We start from the raw sequence: 15,321 nt of genomic DNA, 5'->3' as shown, positions 1-15,321 counted from the left end.
TGGCTATTAGCTGCACTAATATACCCTGAAGAGATTCTTAGTATGATGGAAAATGTCACTGAAGGTGAAATTAATTGGCAGATAATCCCTGAAATATACAAGTTTAGGGCTGTCCCCTGTGAATCATACCCCATTTCTGGCATACTTTGAAATGAAGGGGATTATTCCCTGACTCAGCATGAGGTAGAATGTGATTGAGCTTATCTCAAAAAAATAAAAAAAATAATGCTTACTCCTTCAAGGACTGCTTAATGTCACCCCTTCTCCACTTGATCTTCATATTTATGTGGCTTAACTCTTTTTCTACATGTGTGTTTCTCAAAATGCTGTACCAATAGAAAATGAGGAGTCCATTGATATACTGTGCGCGTGACGTGAGCATAGTCACTTCCCATCTCTCAGCTCTGACATCATTATCTTCTATGGGCTGGCCCCTGAGCCCCTATGAAAGATAGAGACTGTTTGAGTTTCAAGGGGCCAATTAATGCAACGGAAGCAAATGAGTCTTAATTGGGACTCACCAACTTTTTTTAGTTCTGGGGGCACTTTTAGATTTTGAGTGGTGCTGCGGGCAACACCCCACTCTAGTCATTTCTGCCTGTCCAGATCGTCCTAAGCCCCACTAAGAAACAGAAAGAATGCACTCTTGTGCACCTGTGTGTGTGTGTGTGTGTGTGCACACCCACCCAGCCAGCCATCCACCCACACCCAGACCGACAGTTTTCCTGGGTAAAAGTTGGATCCAGAAGAATTTATCTGAGCCTTGAAAAGCACATAGAAATTCAAGAATAAATGGGAGAGTGTTGTTCTTCCAACTTCCGCCTTCAAAATGTACTTGGGTGACTTCCCTCACCACCTCATTACTGAAGAGGCAGTGAGTGGGAAGAATCTGAGGCTTTGTGGGCACCAGTGGAAGACCTCACCCACCCACCACATTAGAGACGTCTAAATATTTATGACTGCAGAACAGGTTCCACAATATGTTATCACCTGCGGATGATATATTTGAAAATATATTACTACAAATGTCTTTTACTTCTGATTTTAAGTACAGTCATACCTTGGCTCCCAAATGCCTTGGGAGTCAAACGTTCCGGCTCCCGAACGATTGAAAACTGGGAGTGTTCTGGTTTTCGAACGTTCTAATGGAAGCCGAACGTCCGACGGGGCTTCCACAGCTTCTGATTGGTGGCAGGAGCTTCCTGCCACCAATCAGAAGCCACGATTTGGAAGTCGAACATTTTGGAAGTCGAACGGACTTCCGGAACGGATTCAGTTCGACTTCCAAGGTACGACTGTATATAGGTGAGTTGTATGTATTGCAGTTATATGCCATGAATAAACTACTTGCTGATCAGCTACAGCTGCATTTTGGAGCTACCATGGGGGGACTGCTATCTCTCTCCCCTTGTAAGTAAACATGTCCTCATTGCTTCCTTTCGTGCTTCCTTCTGATGGGTTTCTTTGTCAGCTGTCTTTTGCCCCAAACAACACTGTAGGCTTAGGCTGCATCCTAGCCTCACTTACCCAAGAGTAAGAGCCACTGAATTCAATAGGACTTACATCTGAGGAGGAGACATGGTTAGGTTTGCTATGTGTTTGCACACTGGGCCCTAGTGTGTGACGAAACTGGTGTAACAATGAAGCAGCATATTTTAGGGACTAATATATGGATGGGGGGGGGGGGAGAGAAGCTATATATAGATAACCACCTGTACTTGTTTGTTGAATATGTTCTGCAATCTGTAATTTTGGATTTACTGCAAGCAAATTTCTCTTCATAAAATATTTTCAAGACCAAGCCTGGAATCCTGCAGTAAAATTCTGAAAAGATATCAGTTTAATTAGAGCTGTACAAATAAGTCTCTTCACATAAGCTGCTTGCTCTGTATTAAGCTAGAAATTTAACATAATTTGTTAGCAACCTATATTTAAAAATCTGTCCATGCAAAATTATTCTGGGATGTGTTCCAACTCTAATTATAGGGAAGCAAGCATGAAAAGTCAGAATCTGGCTCCATTTGTTGAATATGTCAAGAATATGCCAAATCACCTACACTAAGGTTGCAATCCCATACCTGCTTACCTGGTGGTAAGTGCCACTGAACTCAGTGCGACTTACTTCTGAGTAGAGATGCCTGGGATTGCACTGTTAAGTCACTAAAAAGATGCTAGGTGGTATTCAACTAAGTTTTACTCAGCACAAACCTATTGAAATCAATGGACCTGAATTAGTCATATTTATTCCTGCATTGCAGGAAGTTGGACTGGTTGACCCTCGGGGTCTTTTCAAATATTACAATTCTATGATTAATTCTAACATTCTAAAACTACCTAAAAGCAGTTATACATAAAAACATTCTTCCAGCCAGTGATCTCAGGGTTGCCAGGAACAGCAGTATTCTACTACTACCAAATGCTGGGTAAACAGAAATGTTTTCAAATTGCTCCTGAAACTTAAATCGTGAAGAAGACAGGTGCACCTCACTCAGGAGTGTACTCCACAACCAGGGAGCCACCACTGAGAAAGCCCTGTGATGGGTCAGTGCCACCTGGGCAGCCCCCGGTGGCAGCACCATCACCACCGCCTCCTCTGCCAGCTGTGGGTCAAAGAGGGTTCATATTGTCTATATTCCAGCCACATATAAGCCAAGTGATTCTACACACACTTGATCCCTTCATCCAGGCAAGGAAGAGGCTTGAATACAGCTCAAGGACACACTCCAGCCAGGCAGACGCAGGTGAGGAGGGCACAGAGTAGGAATGCTGTGGGCGGGTGAACTGGGAAGGAGGGATGGCATGAGGAATACCCTGAGAACTGGGAAACAGAGCATTGCAGGGCCACATTCAGCTTCCAGGACTGAAGTCCCTTGTCCCTTACCTACACCAGTTTCAACATCTGTTTACAATGTACACACAAATTTCTAAGCTACCTGGTTTGTTGCATGCACACATGGGGAGATTGGAATGGAATCAGATAGCACATCCATCCAGTGAAATACCGGCATCAGTTCATCTGCTAGTAGACGTGTGGAAGTTGTTTCTTTCACGGGAATGATTACGTATGCCAAAGTTTGTCTGCATGAAACAGACCTATGGCAACTTTCAGATGGTTTTACAAGGGGCCTCGTGGTGAATTAAGAATTGGCATTCTTGATATGCCCGAGTTAGCTATTCCCTGCTCTTATGGGTTAGGGCAAAGTAAGTAAATTGAGGTCTTCAACTAAAGTGAGTTTCAGAAACATAGATAAGGCTGATTCTTAAGAAAAACATGCCTTTGAAAACCAATAAAATATAGTAAAGGAAGAAAAGGGGGGAAAGGAAAAAAGCACACTATACTAACTAAGTCAAGATGCCACAATCTCTAGTGTTTAATGAGCACTGGTGTGAAGCCTGCTTGTGCTCTGGATTGGAGGAAAGGCAGAGTATAAAAATATCTAATGAATAAAAATAAAATAGAATCTTCCTGCCTGTTTGCCCAATAGTACAAATATTTGGGGATGAAAAATAGTACAAATATTTCGGGATGAAAAATATCTTTTGTTACACCAATGGAAAATGTAAAAAATGCAAACCAATAAACATTTGGAAGACTTGATACTTTGCTTAAAGTGTCCTGAATGTTTGTCGCTTGAAGAAGACTCATAGGACAGAACTGAGGTCGCTTGGTGAAATCTGGTAGAACTCTTTGTGCAAGAACTTAGAAACAGAGAAAGCTTTGAGACAGTGGAAGCAGATATGAATAAAAGAGATAGTGTCAAAGGTTGAGACCATGGTAGAGACTTGAAATGCAATGGCATTTTAAATTTCCAATAAAAATGTCCAGTGTCTCAAATGTTTCCCTGCAGGTCATTGGAAAAGTCATTCATTTTTGTCCTGTGTGAGGGCACCTCTTTATAAGCGCATGTGCTACTGCATTTCAAATTAGTTTATTTGGCTGCTGCCATAAATGACTCTGAAATTGGAATGCAGTCAACCCTGCTAAATGTTTTCTCCCAACTCCTCAGCATAGATGTCAGTCATCTTCTGGCTTCTATTATCTGACAAAAAATATATATCTGCCATCTTATCATTTTCTCTCTGTGTGTAAGAGACATAAACCAATTCTTTCTAAATTCTGGTAGGACAATTATTATTTTCAGTTGATAATAATGGATATGTAAGATATTCATACGATAGTGTTCTGTGATGTTTCAATTCATTAATTTCCAGTTTTCCAGCTTATTCAAAAATATACAGAAATGAGTAAACTGTTTCTTGAGGCTTAGGTAGCCTCAGTGGCGTGGAGTGCCTTCTATCGGCTTTGGCTGGTGGCTCAGCTGTGGCCCTATCTAGACAGGGATAGCCTAATGTGTGTCATCTATGCTCTGGTAACATCTAGGTTAGATTACCGCACTGTGTTATACGTGGGGCTGCTTCTAAAGACAATTCGGAAACTTCAGCTGGTGCTGAATTCAGTGGCCAAGTTGCTCACCAGGGCAAGACAGTGTATAAAGCCAATCCTAGCCTTAGTACACTGGCTGCCAGTTAGTTTCTGGGCCCAATTCAAAGAGTTGGTTTTGACCTATAAAGCATTCAATGGATCAGGACTGCAATATCTCCTCTACCCATATGAACTGACCCAGACCCTGTTATCATCACCTAAGGCCCTTCTTCATGTGCCTTCTCTGTGACAGGTCTGGAGGACGACAACATGAGAACCGCCTTTTCTGCAGTGGCTCCCCATCTGTGGAATGTTCTCCCCAGGGAGGCTTGCCTGGTGCCTTCATTACATATATTTTGAATTTTGCTTATTTGCTTTTAGTTATATTTTGAATTGCTATAGATGACAAGATGATTTTTGTTGGATATTTTTATAGGTTGTAAACTACCTTGGCTACAGTAATGCAGAAACAAATTTTAAAAGTATTTTTTTGAAAAAATTCTTCATTCTCAAGCACTTGCTCCCCAAAGGACTTTCAGGCTACAGAGAGAGAGAGTAATTTTTCTCTTTACAGAGAAAGTAAAAAGCAAAGTTACTGAAGTCATAGCCTATGACAGCCCTTAAGTAATTTTCTGAGCAGCTTAGCCCTTAGAAGATTTATTAGACGTTCCCATTCATTGATTCTGGTGTTAATTGATTTATTTGCATTTATTCTCAATCATGAGAGACAGGGTGCCATCAAATGGCTGAAACAACAAGGACTTTCAAATATCTAATACACATATTTAATTTTAAATGTTCCAATTCTGAAACAAATCTACACTTGTTCCCCAGATGTTACTTAATCAGTATGATGCTGCAGTGTGATTGCGATGGTGAAGCCTGGTCAGGAACAGTGTTGTGCTAGAAGGAGGGGGAGAGAAGGACAAAGAAGGCCATGAGGGAAATGGATTGTGAAGGAAAAACGTCTGGGGTGTGTGTGTGTAGGGAAAGGAGGGAACTCCCTGGATTCCGTCCTGATATTCAAAACACATTTCTGACTGAGCTTCAGCACAATTTTTACCATGGGTGAACATAAAGAATGAAGAGTTTGACCAGAGGAATGGAGAGTATGCTAGGCAGTCGAACCGTTTTTTTGAGGAGCTATTTGAAGACATGCAGGGAGGGACACTGACAACCAGGAATAGGTTTTTTTTGTGCCAAAGGGAGTGAGCGTTCTAATTGCACATTGTAATGATACAGGATGTGGGTGCAGTACATTGTTGCTGTTGTTAGTGATGTCTGGAGCGCAAGTCCATGTGATATTCATGCAGCTGCAAGTGTGTACAGAGAGTGGGGAATGGATGACCAAATGAAACTGCCTTAAACTGAGCCAGACCGTTGGGTCCATGTAGCTCAACATTCTCTACACCAACCTGCACATGTTTTTTCATGGTCTCAGGAAGGGGTTTTTCCCATCATCTTCTGCCTGGTCCTTTTAACTAGAGATGTCAGGTAACTGGATCTGGGGTCTTCTGCATGCAAGGATGTGTTCGATGGCCACTCTTTGAACATAAGCCATAAAGTCATGAAAGCAGTGGTTTTAAATATTTTTAAAATATTTTTTAAATATTCTGTTCTCAATTTACAGAGTTCACTATTTTTGTTTGTTTGTCTTGTTCACAAAACCATCAACACTAACTTGCTCTCACTATTTCCGCAGGTGGTTTACAAGTCCAACTACCGTCAATGCCTTTTACAGTTCATCGACAAATCAGATCAGTGAGTAAAATGTACATTGATTAAACTTACAACCGCATTACTTACATGGGAAAAAAGGTATCCCCTTTGCTTCCTCAAATATCAAAGTCACATCTTCTCTTACCCCTGTGCCAATTGCTAGCTGGTGCCGTTGTGACTCTAAGGGCTTATTAATACATTACTACCGCAGTTTGGGAGTTGCTCCAACATGATGGTCCCATACACGTAATGGTCCCATACAGGAGCCAACTAGAGTAGGCAGATTACATTGCCCCACGCCATAACACTTTCTGTCCCACCAGGAAGAAGCTTATTGCTTTGGAAAGTAACATGGTACCTGCACACACCATGTGGTTCCTATAGAGACATAGCTAGTGCAGCATGAAACCAATTATGCAGAAGTGGTTTTCAGGTTTATTAATGTTTTTGGGTACCAGCCACCATCACATCCTTGGGTGTTTCCAGGAACAACACCAGGGGTTAAGCATTGTGGGGCAGCTGTTGTTGATGTCCATAGCTCATCAGGAGACCTACTACCAATTCCAGAATCCCATACCTTGATGCTCTTTCTCCTTGCTCCTTTCTGCTTCTATTAGGGAAGAGCAATGGGGCATGAAAAGGAGCACTTGTCCTGCCCTTGCCTCTGGGTGGGTCTATGGATCGAGAAAAATTTGGGAGTGTACAGGGAGAGAAGAGGAAGGGGAAGTCCCACTTCAGAAGTGGAACATCATGCATGCAGTGCTGGATACGACCCTCAGTCTTCTGAAAAAAGTTGGCTCAGCTTTATGTACTTCTGAAAAAAAAACATGCATAGGATTGGGCTCCTGTTAGTATTATGGGAGCTGCTGCAGATTACAAAGCCAGCTTTCATCACAGACGAACAGGTCCTTTAATGCAGGCATGCTAAGCTTCCAAATACCTGGATAGTGTATTTTTTAAAATTAATTTTTATTTAAAAAATAAAATTCTGCTTAAAGGAATTATGTTGCTAGAAACAGATAGAAGCCATGAAGGCATGGATCTGTGAAGTAGTTAGTCTTTGATTATTGCACCTTGTTTGGCATTGAAACCATGTGACTTTAAGCTTGATAAATTCTCTGATTTTGCTCAGGCTCATAAAATCAGGGTTGTTGCTGTTGGTGTTTTAAATAAAGTATTTATATGCTGCTCAATTAACGAAGTTTCTAAGTTTTAGCTAGGCAGAATTGAGCAGTATTATTTAGTACTGAATTTGTTATGCACAATTATCTCTTCAAACTTTGGCTTCAATAAGGAAATTATTTTATTCTGGGGGTTTTCCCTCCCTTTTCTATGCCTTATTTTATTATGGCATTTATCCATTTTTATTTTTACTTCTTTAAGGTTGTTTAAGACTGATTTTACTGGTTTCTTTGGTTGAGAAAACAGACTGTCCCTGCTAACGTCAGCACAAGTGCTTGTATGCAGATTCACAGCATGAAATGTGTCTCTGTGATTAGTCATGACTGAATCCTCTGGTATTTTGTTTAAGTTCTTTTTCATTTTGGTATGATCTGGATCCCAGAGCTGCCATGCTATAGCAGATTAAACCAAGCTGTCCCAAAAGGAAAAAAAAAATGAAAAGGAGAGTCAGGGTTCCTGGTCTGGGATTTCACAGCTAGCTGTGTCTAACAGCATCAAGAGCCGAGACCTGTCAAACGTAACCAATCAGTCATGGGCATACAAGCAGTTGTGCCTTGCATCTCTCCTCCTGACCTTTTTGTATCGCTAGTGTTTGACCTTGAGATCTTGCTACCTGCTGTTTTCAAGAGTCAACAAATCCATGTGGCATGAACTGCACTTATTTAGAGTTGTCTATTGCTGTATATAGGTACGCAAGCAGCATATTTCTGTGTGCTCGCTTGCATCAGGGCTATGGTTATACATACCCGTTGCTGGAAACTGCAGGAAGAAGAGAAGAAGAGGAGTTTGGATTTGATATCCCACTTTATCACTACCCTGAGGGACGTGGGTGGCGCTGTGGGTTAAACCACAGAGCCTAGGACTTGCCAATCAGAATTTTGGAGGTTCGAATCCCCGCGACGGGGTGAGCGCCTGTTGCTCAGTCCCTGCTCCTGCCAACCTAGCAGTTTGAAAGCACGTCAAAGTGCAAGTAGATAAATAGGTGGGAAGGTAAACGGCGGGAAGGTAAACAGCGTTTCCGTGCCCTGCTCTGGTTCGCCATGCTGACCCGGAAGCTGTACGCCGGCTCCCTCAGCCAATAAAGCAAGATGAGCGCCGCAACCCCAGAGTCGGTCACGACTGGACCTAATGGTCAGGGGTCCTTTACCTTTACCTTAAGGAGTCTCAAAGCAGCTAACATTCTCCTTTCCCTTCCTCCCCCACAACAAACACTCTGTGAGGTGAGTGGGGCTGAGAAACTTCAAAGAAGTGTGACTTGCCCAAGGTCACCCAGCAGCTGCATGTGGAGGAGCGGAGACGCGAACTCGGTTCACCAGATTACGAGTCTACCACTATTAACCACTACACCACACTGGGGAAGTGGGGAGTGCTTTTGTACTCGGGTCCTGCTCATGGGTTTCCCACAAGGATCTTGTTGGCCACTGTGAGAACAAGATGCTGGACTAGATAGGCTCTTATTTGTTGTTGTTTAGTCGTGTCCGACTCTTCGTGACCCCATGGACCAGAGCACGCCAGGCACTTCTGTCTTCTACTGCCTCCCGCAGTTTGGTCAAACTCATGCTGGTAGCTTCGAGAACACTATCCAACCATCTCGTCCTCTGTCGTCCCCTTCTCCTTGTGCCCTCCATCTTTCCCAACATCAGGGTCTTTTCCAGGGAGTCTTCTCTTCTCATGAGGTGGCCAAAGTATTGGAGCCTCAGAGGATCTTATTAGGTTCTTATTCATCTCTTAGGAAGAAGAAACAGGGTGTTGATTCAAATGGTTTATTCTTGTTGGAGCAACTGCTTCCTGTATTCTGTGTTAACAGCAACATGCCGCCCCTCCCCCCTGGTAGTTTAAACTTAACACAGAATATAACCAGCTGTTTTGACATACAGGTGACCGAATGGCTTTGGCAAAACATTTCCTTGACATATATATCTATGCCATATATATTTGTAACTTGTGTGTATGGTGTGTTCACATACAGACTGGGGCAGATCAACCTCCTCCTCATTTTTTTTTTTTTAACTACCACATATTGATACCCCTATAGAAAGACCAGGGCTCAAACTCCTCCCTGCATCCTCCACACAATCAGGGCACCCATATGACCTGTTGAATGGAACATCTGCATATGAAGAGGAGGATTTCACATGTTAACTTTGGTATACTGACAACTGTACACAACATGTGTAGGCTTGCCATATGTCAGGAAAATTCCTGACATGGCCTGGTTTTTGAGTGTAAAAATGGTGTAGGGGGAATTTTGCCAAAGCGGCAAAATGCGAGGAAAACCCAGATGTATGGCAACGTGCTGGAAAAAGCAGTGGAAACAGCTCAGAAAGCTTAAAATAAAATAAAAAATCATCAATTTGGGGTAGTTCCCTCCAAAAATCTAAAAAAAACCAACCCCCCCCTTTTTTTTGCAGGTGTCAGGAATTTTAGTTTTGAGATATGGCAACCCTAAACATTTGGTTGTTGAAAAAAATATTCTAAAAGTATGGCTCGACTCTTGTATATACATAGGCATGATCTACATCACATAAGAATTGTGCGATGGGGCTTCTATCTATGTGTTAATGGTCTTCAGAGCATCAAGAAGCACTTCAACCAAAGTTTTCTTTGGATCCTAAAAGGATGCAGTTAATCACTACAACCACATATTTACTATAAAGGTAAAGGGACCCCTGACCATTAGGTGCAGTCGACTCTGGAGTTGCGGCGCTTATCTCGCTTTATTGGCCGAGGGAGCCGGCGTACAGCTTTCGGGTCATGTGGCCAGCATGACTAAGCCGCTTCTGGCAAACCAGAGCAGTGCACGGAAACGCCGTTTACCTTCCCGCCGGAGCGGTACCTATTTATCTACTTGCACTTTGTGCTTTTGAACTGCTAGGTTGGCAGGAGATATTTACTATACTGACTAATAAAACAAAGATATTAAAGTCTTAAAACAAAACATTCTGGCTTTCTCCTTCAATTGCTCGAATGTGGCTATTCAGGTCAGAGCAGCTGAAGAAGGTTAAGCCCAAACCTTTTGCCTTAAGACCTCACTCGATCCCTCTGTTTTCCACATCCATGCCATACATTTAAAGCACATTCAGAGCATCTGGCTTTCTCCAAAGAATCCTGAAAACTGTAGTATGCCAAGTGTGTTGGGAATTGTAGCTCTATGCAAGGTAAACTACAGTTTCCAGGATTCTTTGGGGGAAATCATGTGCTTTAAATGTATGCTGTGGGTGTCATCCCATGCCCCATGTTTTTCTCCCACAGGGATTTATACTTTCGGGAAACAAAGTTATTGTGGATGAATTTCTGTCCTAAACTAGTGAGACAGTGAAATAATTGCTCAGTATGGTCCAGTTTCTCTTTTAGTGAGATTAAAAAGGTTAAAATTAGTTTTGAATGCCTCCTCATTTTTTTGTACAAATGCCTATTTAAATTACATTAAAATATGTGCATATCAAATTGGGCATGTATTTGTCATAGAGGTTCTAGAAGGGTAGCCAAGTAAATATTAAGAGACGTACATGGCAGCGTTCTTCCCAGTTAGAAAGGAGGGGATTATCGCATAGTTGCTGGACTTTTCTGCAGGATCCCCCCACCCGTACATAAATAATCTGGCTAATCAGAAGCTTATTGATTAGAAAGCACTTTAAAAACAGCTCACCAGCTTTCTTATGGCTAATGGGCAGAGTTGTTCTGGAATTTACATGTTCAAGCAGGCTTGCTAATTAAAAGATTCAAGCTGTTCCTATTTTCCTAAAGATTGAAAGTTACTCTTTTGTATATATTTCTCATCCTTTTGTCTCTGAGTTTGATCTTTGTAGTGCTCCTCCTCCTGGCCTTTCCGACTAATTTTAAAGGTTTCATCCTGTGTGTGTGAGAAAGATTCAGTCAGTTATGCTAATATAGGGAGTTTTTTTGCAAGAAATATGTTTCCATAGAATTTCCATTTTAACACATCATTCATTGAGTTCTTATATTATTATTTCGTATCATTGCCTTATATGTTCCTTTTCTGATTCTGTTGGCACTCCTCATTCTCCTCATTAGTACTAACTTCTCTCAGGTGTTTTGTGTACCCTTGCCCTTGCACATGTATGTTAGGGAATTTGCTTTTTCTGGATTTTTTGGATTGCCTCTGAAAGAGCAAGTGAGCAGTCTAGGCACTAGCAATGGAGGCACAAATGGCCTACACGATGTGGACTGCTTTCCCCCCAGCTATGGCTGGTATGCTAGGTATGGTCATTCCTGGACAGGTATAGGCTTACCACAGTGATCCATGCACCGGTAACTTCAACAGGGGATTACTGTAATGTACTCTACATAAGTCTCCCTTGGAGGCTGAGCAAGAAGCTGCAGATGACCATATTGCACCATATATTACACCAGATGTCTGATGGGAGTTGGAATCCAATAACATCTGGAGTACCACAGGTTCCTGAACCCTGATTTAAAGATATCCATGTCTCATAAGAATTCAGGTTTCTTCATTCCACCTTTTTTTTGCTTTTAATTACTAACCACATTCGCAAGGGCATTATTGATCTTCCCCTCCATAATCAGTTTGTTAAACTTCAGGTCTTGGTTTGTAACTTTTATATTCACTAAATATCTGCTAATCTTAATATTCATTAATGCATTTATTTTTCAAAATGTACTATTGCTAATTATGTTTGATGGATTGTTTTCACAAGATATAGGGCATGTTATTTCGCTGGTAGACATTTAAGCAAAATTAAAGTTTAATGAGTTTGATTAGCCAAGTAATCAATGAACTAATCAATCTTAAATGCAACCTTCATTAGATCACCCAACTAATTTCACTTAAGTCAAAATTAATTTGGCTACTCTAAACAGTTAAATGACATTTGAAGACCTATTGCAAGAAATGAATCTCAGGATTTGATTTGTGAACCAGCTGAGCTGTAGGTACCTATACAGCTATGTACCTATACAGCACTTCAAGAAAGCATTAAGGTACCTTTTACTATATGCTCTTTCCATTTTTAAACGGTACCTTTCCATAATGGAGTAATCTATTTACTATTAATGAAATCAACAGAGTGTGCAGAGGCAACATTCAGACGCTTACTGGTGGCAAGCACAGACTCTGCGGAAAACATCTAACATGTAGCTTTGCTGAAAAATAGCCGCTAATTAGCAAAAAAGAGAAGATTTTTAATGGAAAAAATCAGCAGAGCATGCATGATGTTCAATGCAGAGCTCACAGTTTCTGGCATGGTTTGTGCTTATCAGCTTGCCCCCGCTGCCCTGGCTTTTTCCCAAATGACACTTTATAAATGATTATTATGAGTAATAATAATATAAAAACGTGGGTTATGATTTTCCAGTTGTAACTGAGATCCTGGTTGTGTAAAAGTGGGTTTACTCCAGGCACTTTTCAGAATGGATGGGAGGGGATGCCTCCAAACTCCATCTCATTCTGCCCTAGATATTGCATATTATGTACAGTGGTGCCTCGCAAGACGAAATTAATCCGTTCCGCGCGTCTCTTCGTCTTGTGGTTTTTTTGTCTTGCGAAGCACGGCTATTAGCGGCTTAGCAGCTATTAGCGGCTTAGCGGCTATTAACGGCTTAGCGGCTTTAAGAAAAAGGAAACAAACTCGCAAGAACTCGCAAGACGTTTCGTCTTGTGAAGCAAGCCCATAGGGAAATTTGTCTTGCGGAACGACTCAAAAAACGGAAAACCCTTTCATCTAGCGAGTTTTTCGTCTTGCCAGGCATTCGTCTTGCGGGGCACTACTGTACTTTGTGTTTTCATACTATAAACCACTCTGTACTCTTTGGATGAAGGGTGGCATATAAATTTAATAAATAATAATAATAATAATAATAATAATAATAATATTGGAAGTCCAACATCAAATCAGCAATTATGGATTCTTAGCTTACCACTAACAGATGATGTGATGGCGGCACTGTCTAAAATCCTCCACAGAGCTGTGAGAGAAAACTCCTTAAAATGAAACCCACACTGCCTAGACCTTAATATATATATATAGCTATTCTACTGGGTAAAAAATATGTATTTAGTTAGAATGGTTGTGTGCTATGAAGCTGAGATACTGAACAGCACACATGGCAGAAATAAAAATTCACACTTCCAGATAGGCTATGATTTAAAAAAAATAAAATCAAGGAAGCCTTGCTCTCCACACTAGTATAATTAAATTGTTTTTACAGCATAGAAATCAGCTTATTTGACAAGTTCCAAACAACCATAGACCATTAGAGATACTGTGATCCCCAGAATATAAGTTTCTGCAATTTGCCTGTCTCATACATCAGTGCCAAAACAGGTGGCAAAGGCAGCAGGGGAACAACAGCCGGCAGATAGCAGATGGGCAGGCCAAAGGAACATGCTGCTTGTTGCTTCACTCGACATGAGTTACATTTAGTGTATCCCTTGAAATGATGCTGTAAGGAAAGTGCTGAAAGCCTCCTGTCCCAATAGGAGGATGTTCCATCAATTTTTAGAAATGGCTCCATCAGCCATAAATGAATCACTTGCTGGTGAGGATTTTTTCTCTTCTTAAGGGGATTATGGAGGCAAGGCTAGCTGGGCTCTTTGAAAAGCAAATATGTGTGCATTGAAACAATCATCTCGGACAATGCTAACCCTAAGCCATGGGTAGGCAAACTAAGGCCCGGGGGCCGGATCTGGCCCAATCGCCTTCCAAATCTGGCCCGCAGATGGTCTGGGAATCAGTATGTTTTACATGAGTAGAATGTGTGCTTTTATTTAAAATGCATCTCTGGCTTATTTGTGGGGAATTCGTTCATTTTTTTCCTTTTCAAAATATAATCCGGCCCCCCACAAGGTCTGAGGGACAGTGGACCGGCCCCCTCCTGAAAAAGTTTGCTAACTCCTTCAAGCTGTAGGCTGCAAGTTATGGGGTGGGTGTTTTTGTTCTATCCCTTAAGAGAGTACTTTGGGTTTCCTCTGCTAACATTTGCTGAAAGCAAAAGCCAAGTAATATGAGATCCTGCAGACTTCTTAACAGAGTTTGGCATATGGCAAAGCAGTCATATTATTTCCTCTTCGTGTGCCCAGTTCACACTCAATCCAGAAGTCTAGGAAATCCATTGACCTGAAAGTTAAGAACACGATGAAGCAATCACAGGGGCACTTCGCAAACTGTGTGTGGATGTGCAATGTCTAACCCATTTAGGCAAGTGAATCAAATGGATTTTTTTCAATGGATTTTTTTGTGGTGTAATAGCAGGAATAAATAAAAAAATAGAGAGAAGAGGAAACCAAAGCAATACCTTTATTGAACTAAATGTGAAATCAAATTATGTAGAATCCTTCCATGGATGCATATAATATGACATGACATTGAAAGCCTGTAATACAGAACCAGGTAAGGCAAGTAGAGACTGTTTAGGTTATGCTCTCTGCTGCCATTTGATCACTTATCAGGACACCCGTAACTCCGTTTCCTCTGCTCTTTAGTCTGCTGCCCTTTAAAGCTAACCACCAAGGAGAACTGCCTCAGGTGTCACCTAAAGCAGAAGTATTTGCCCATTTCCTTTCCTGAGAGATGATACGTGGGAGTGCCTGGCCACCTTGAGCTGTGGAAGCTGTGATGCATCTGAGAGCGACAAAGCAGTTTGGCTTCCCGCTCATGATAACTGGCTGGAAGGAGTCCAGGGGAAGAAAATCAGAGGGATGGGAAGGATTGTTTCTGCTCTATATAAGCAACAGAGAAAGATGGAGCAGGAAGACAAGAGGAGGGTGGATGAAACAGGGGGAAATTGCATAGTTGGAAAAGAAGCAGCAAATATACGAAAGAAAGCAGATTATAGGAATGATTATTCTTAGGTCCAGAAGTGGCTTTAAGCCCCATCCTCTGACATCCGATGGGGGTGAGAACACTCTGAGCAGTTGTGATTTTCTTAAAGGGTTAACATAACATGTCTGGGGCTTTGAAGTCTTTTACGCATTTTAAAAGCTTGCTGATGGCTCTGTTTTTATCTGAAGGTTGCTT

General features: G+C 41.6%; 1 protein-coding gene across 3 annotated transcripts in view; it reads left to right on the top strand.

Moving 5' to 3' along the window:
* PHEX (phosphate regulating endopeptidase X-linked) overlaps nucleotides 1–15,321 on the top strand; it is a 100,020-nt gene that overhangs the window by 70,947 nt on the left and 13,752 nt on the right. For all 3 annotated transcript variants that reach the window (XM_077927425.1, XM_028727498.2, XM_028727499.2), the window contains one exon: nucleotides 6,126–6,184. In XM_077927425.1, coding sequence (XP_077783551.1) covers nucleotides 6,126–6,184 — 59 coding nt within the window. The remainder of the gene's footprint in view (nucleotides 1–6,125; nucleotides 6,185–15,321) is intronic.

Source organism: Podarcis muralis, chromosome 4 (genome assembly GCF_964188315.1).
Source record: "Podarcis muralis chromosome 4, rPodMur119.hap1.1, whole genome shotgun sequence".
In the NCBI taxonomy this organism is placed as follows: Eukaryota; Metazoa; Chordata; class Lepidosauria; order Squamata; family Lacertidae; genus Podarcis; species Podarcis muralis.
The sequence above is the reverse complement of the archived record's forward strand: the minus strand, read 5'-3'. Positions and strand labels throughout refer to the sequence as shown.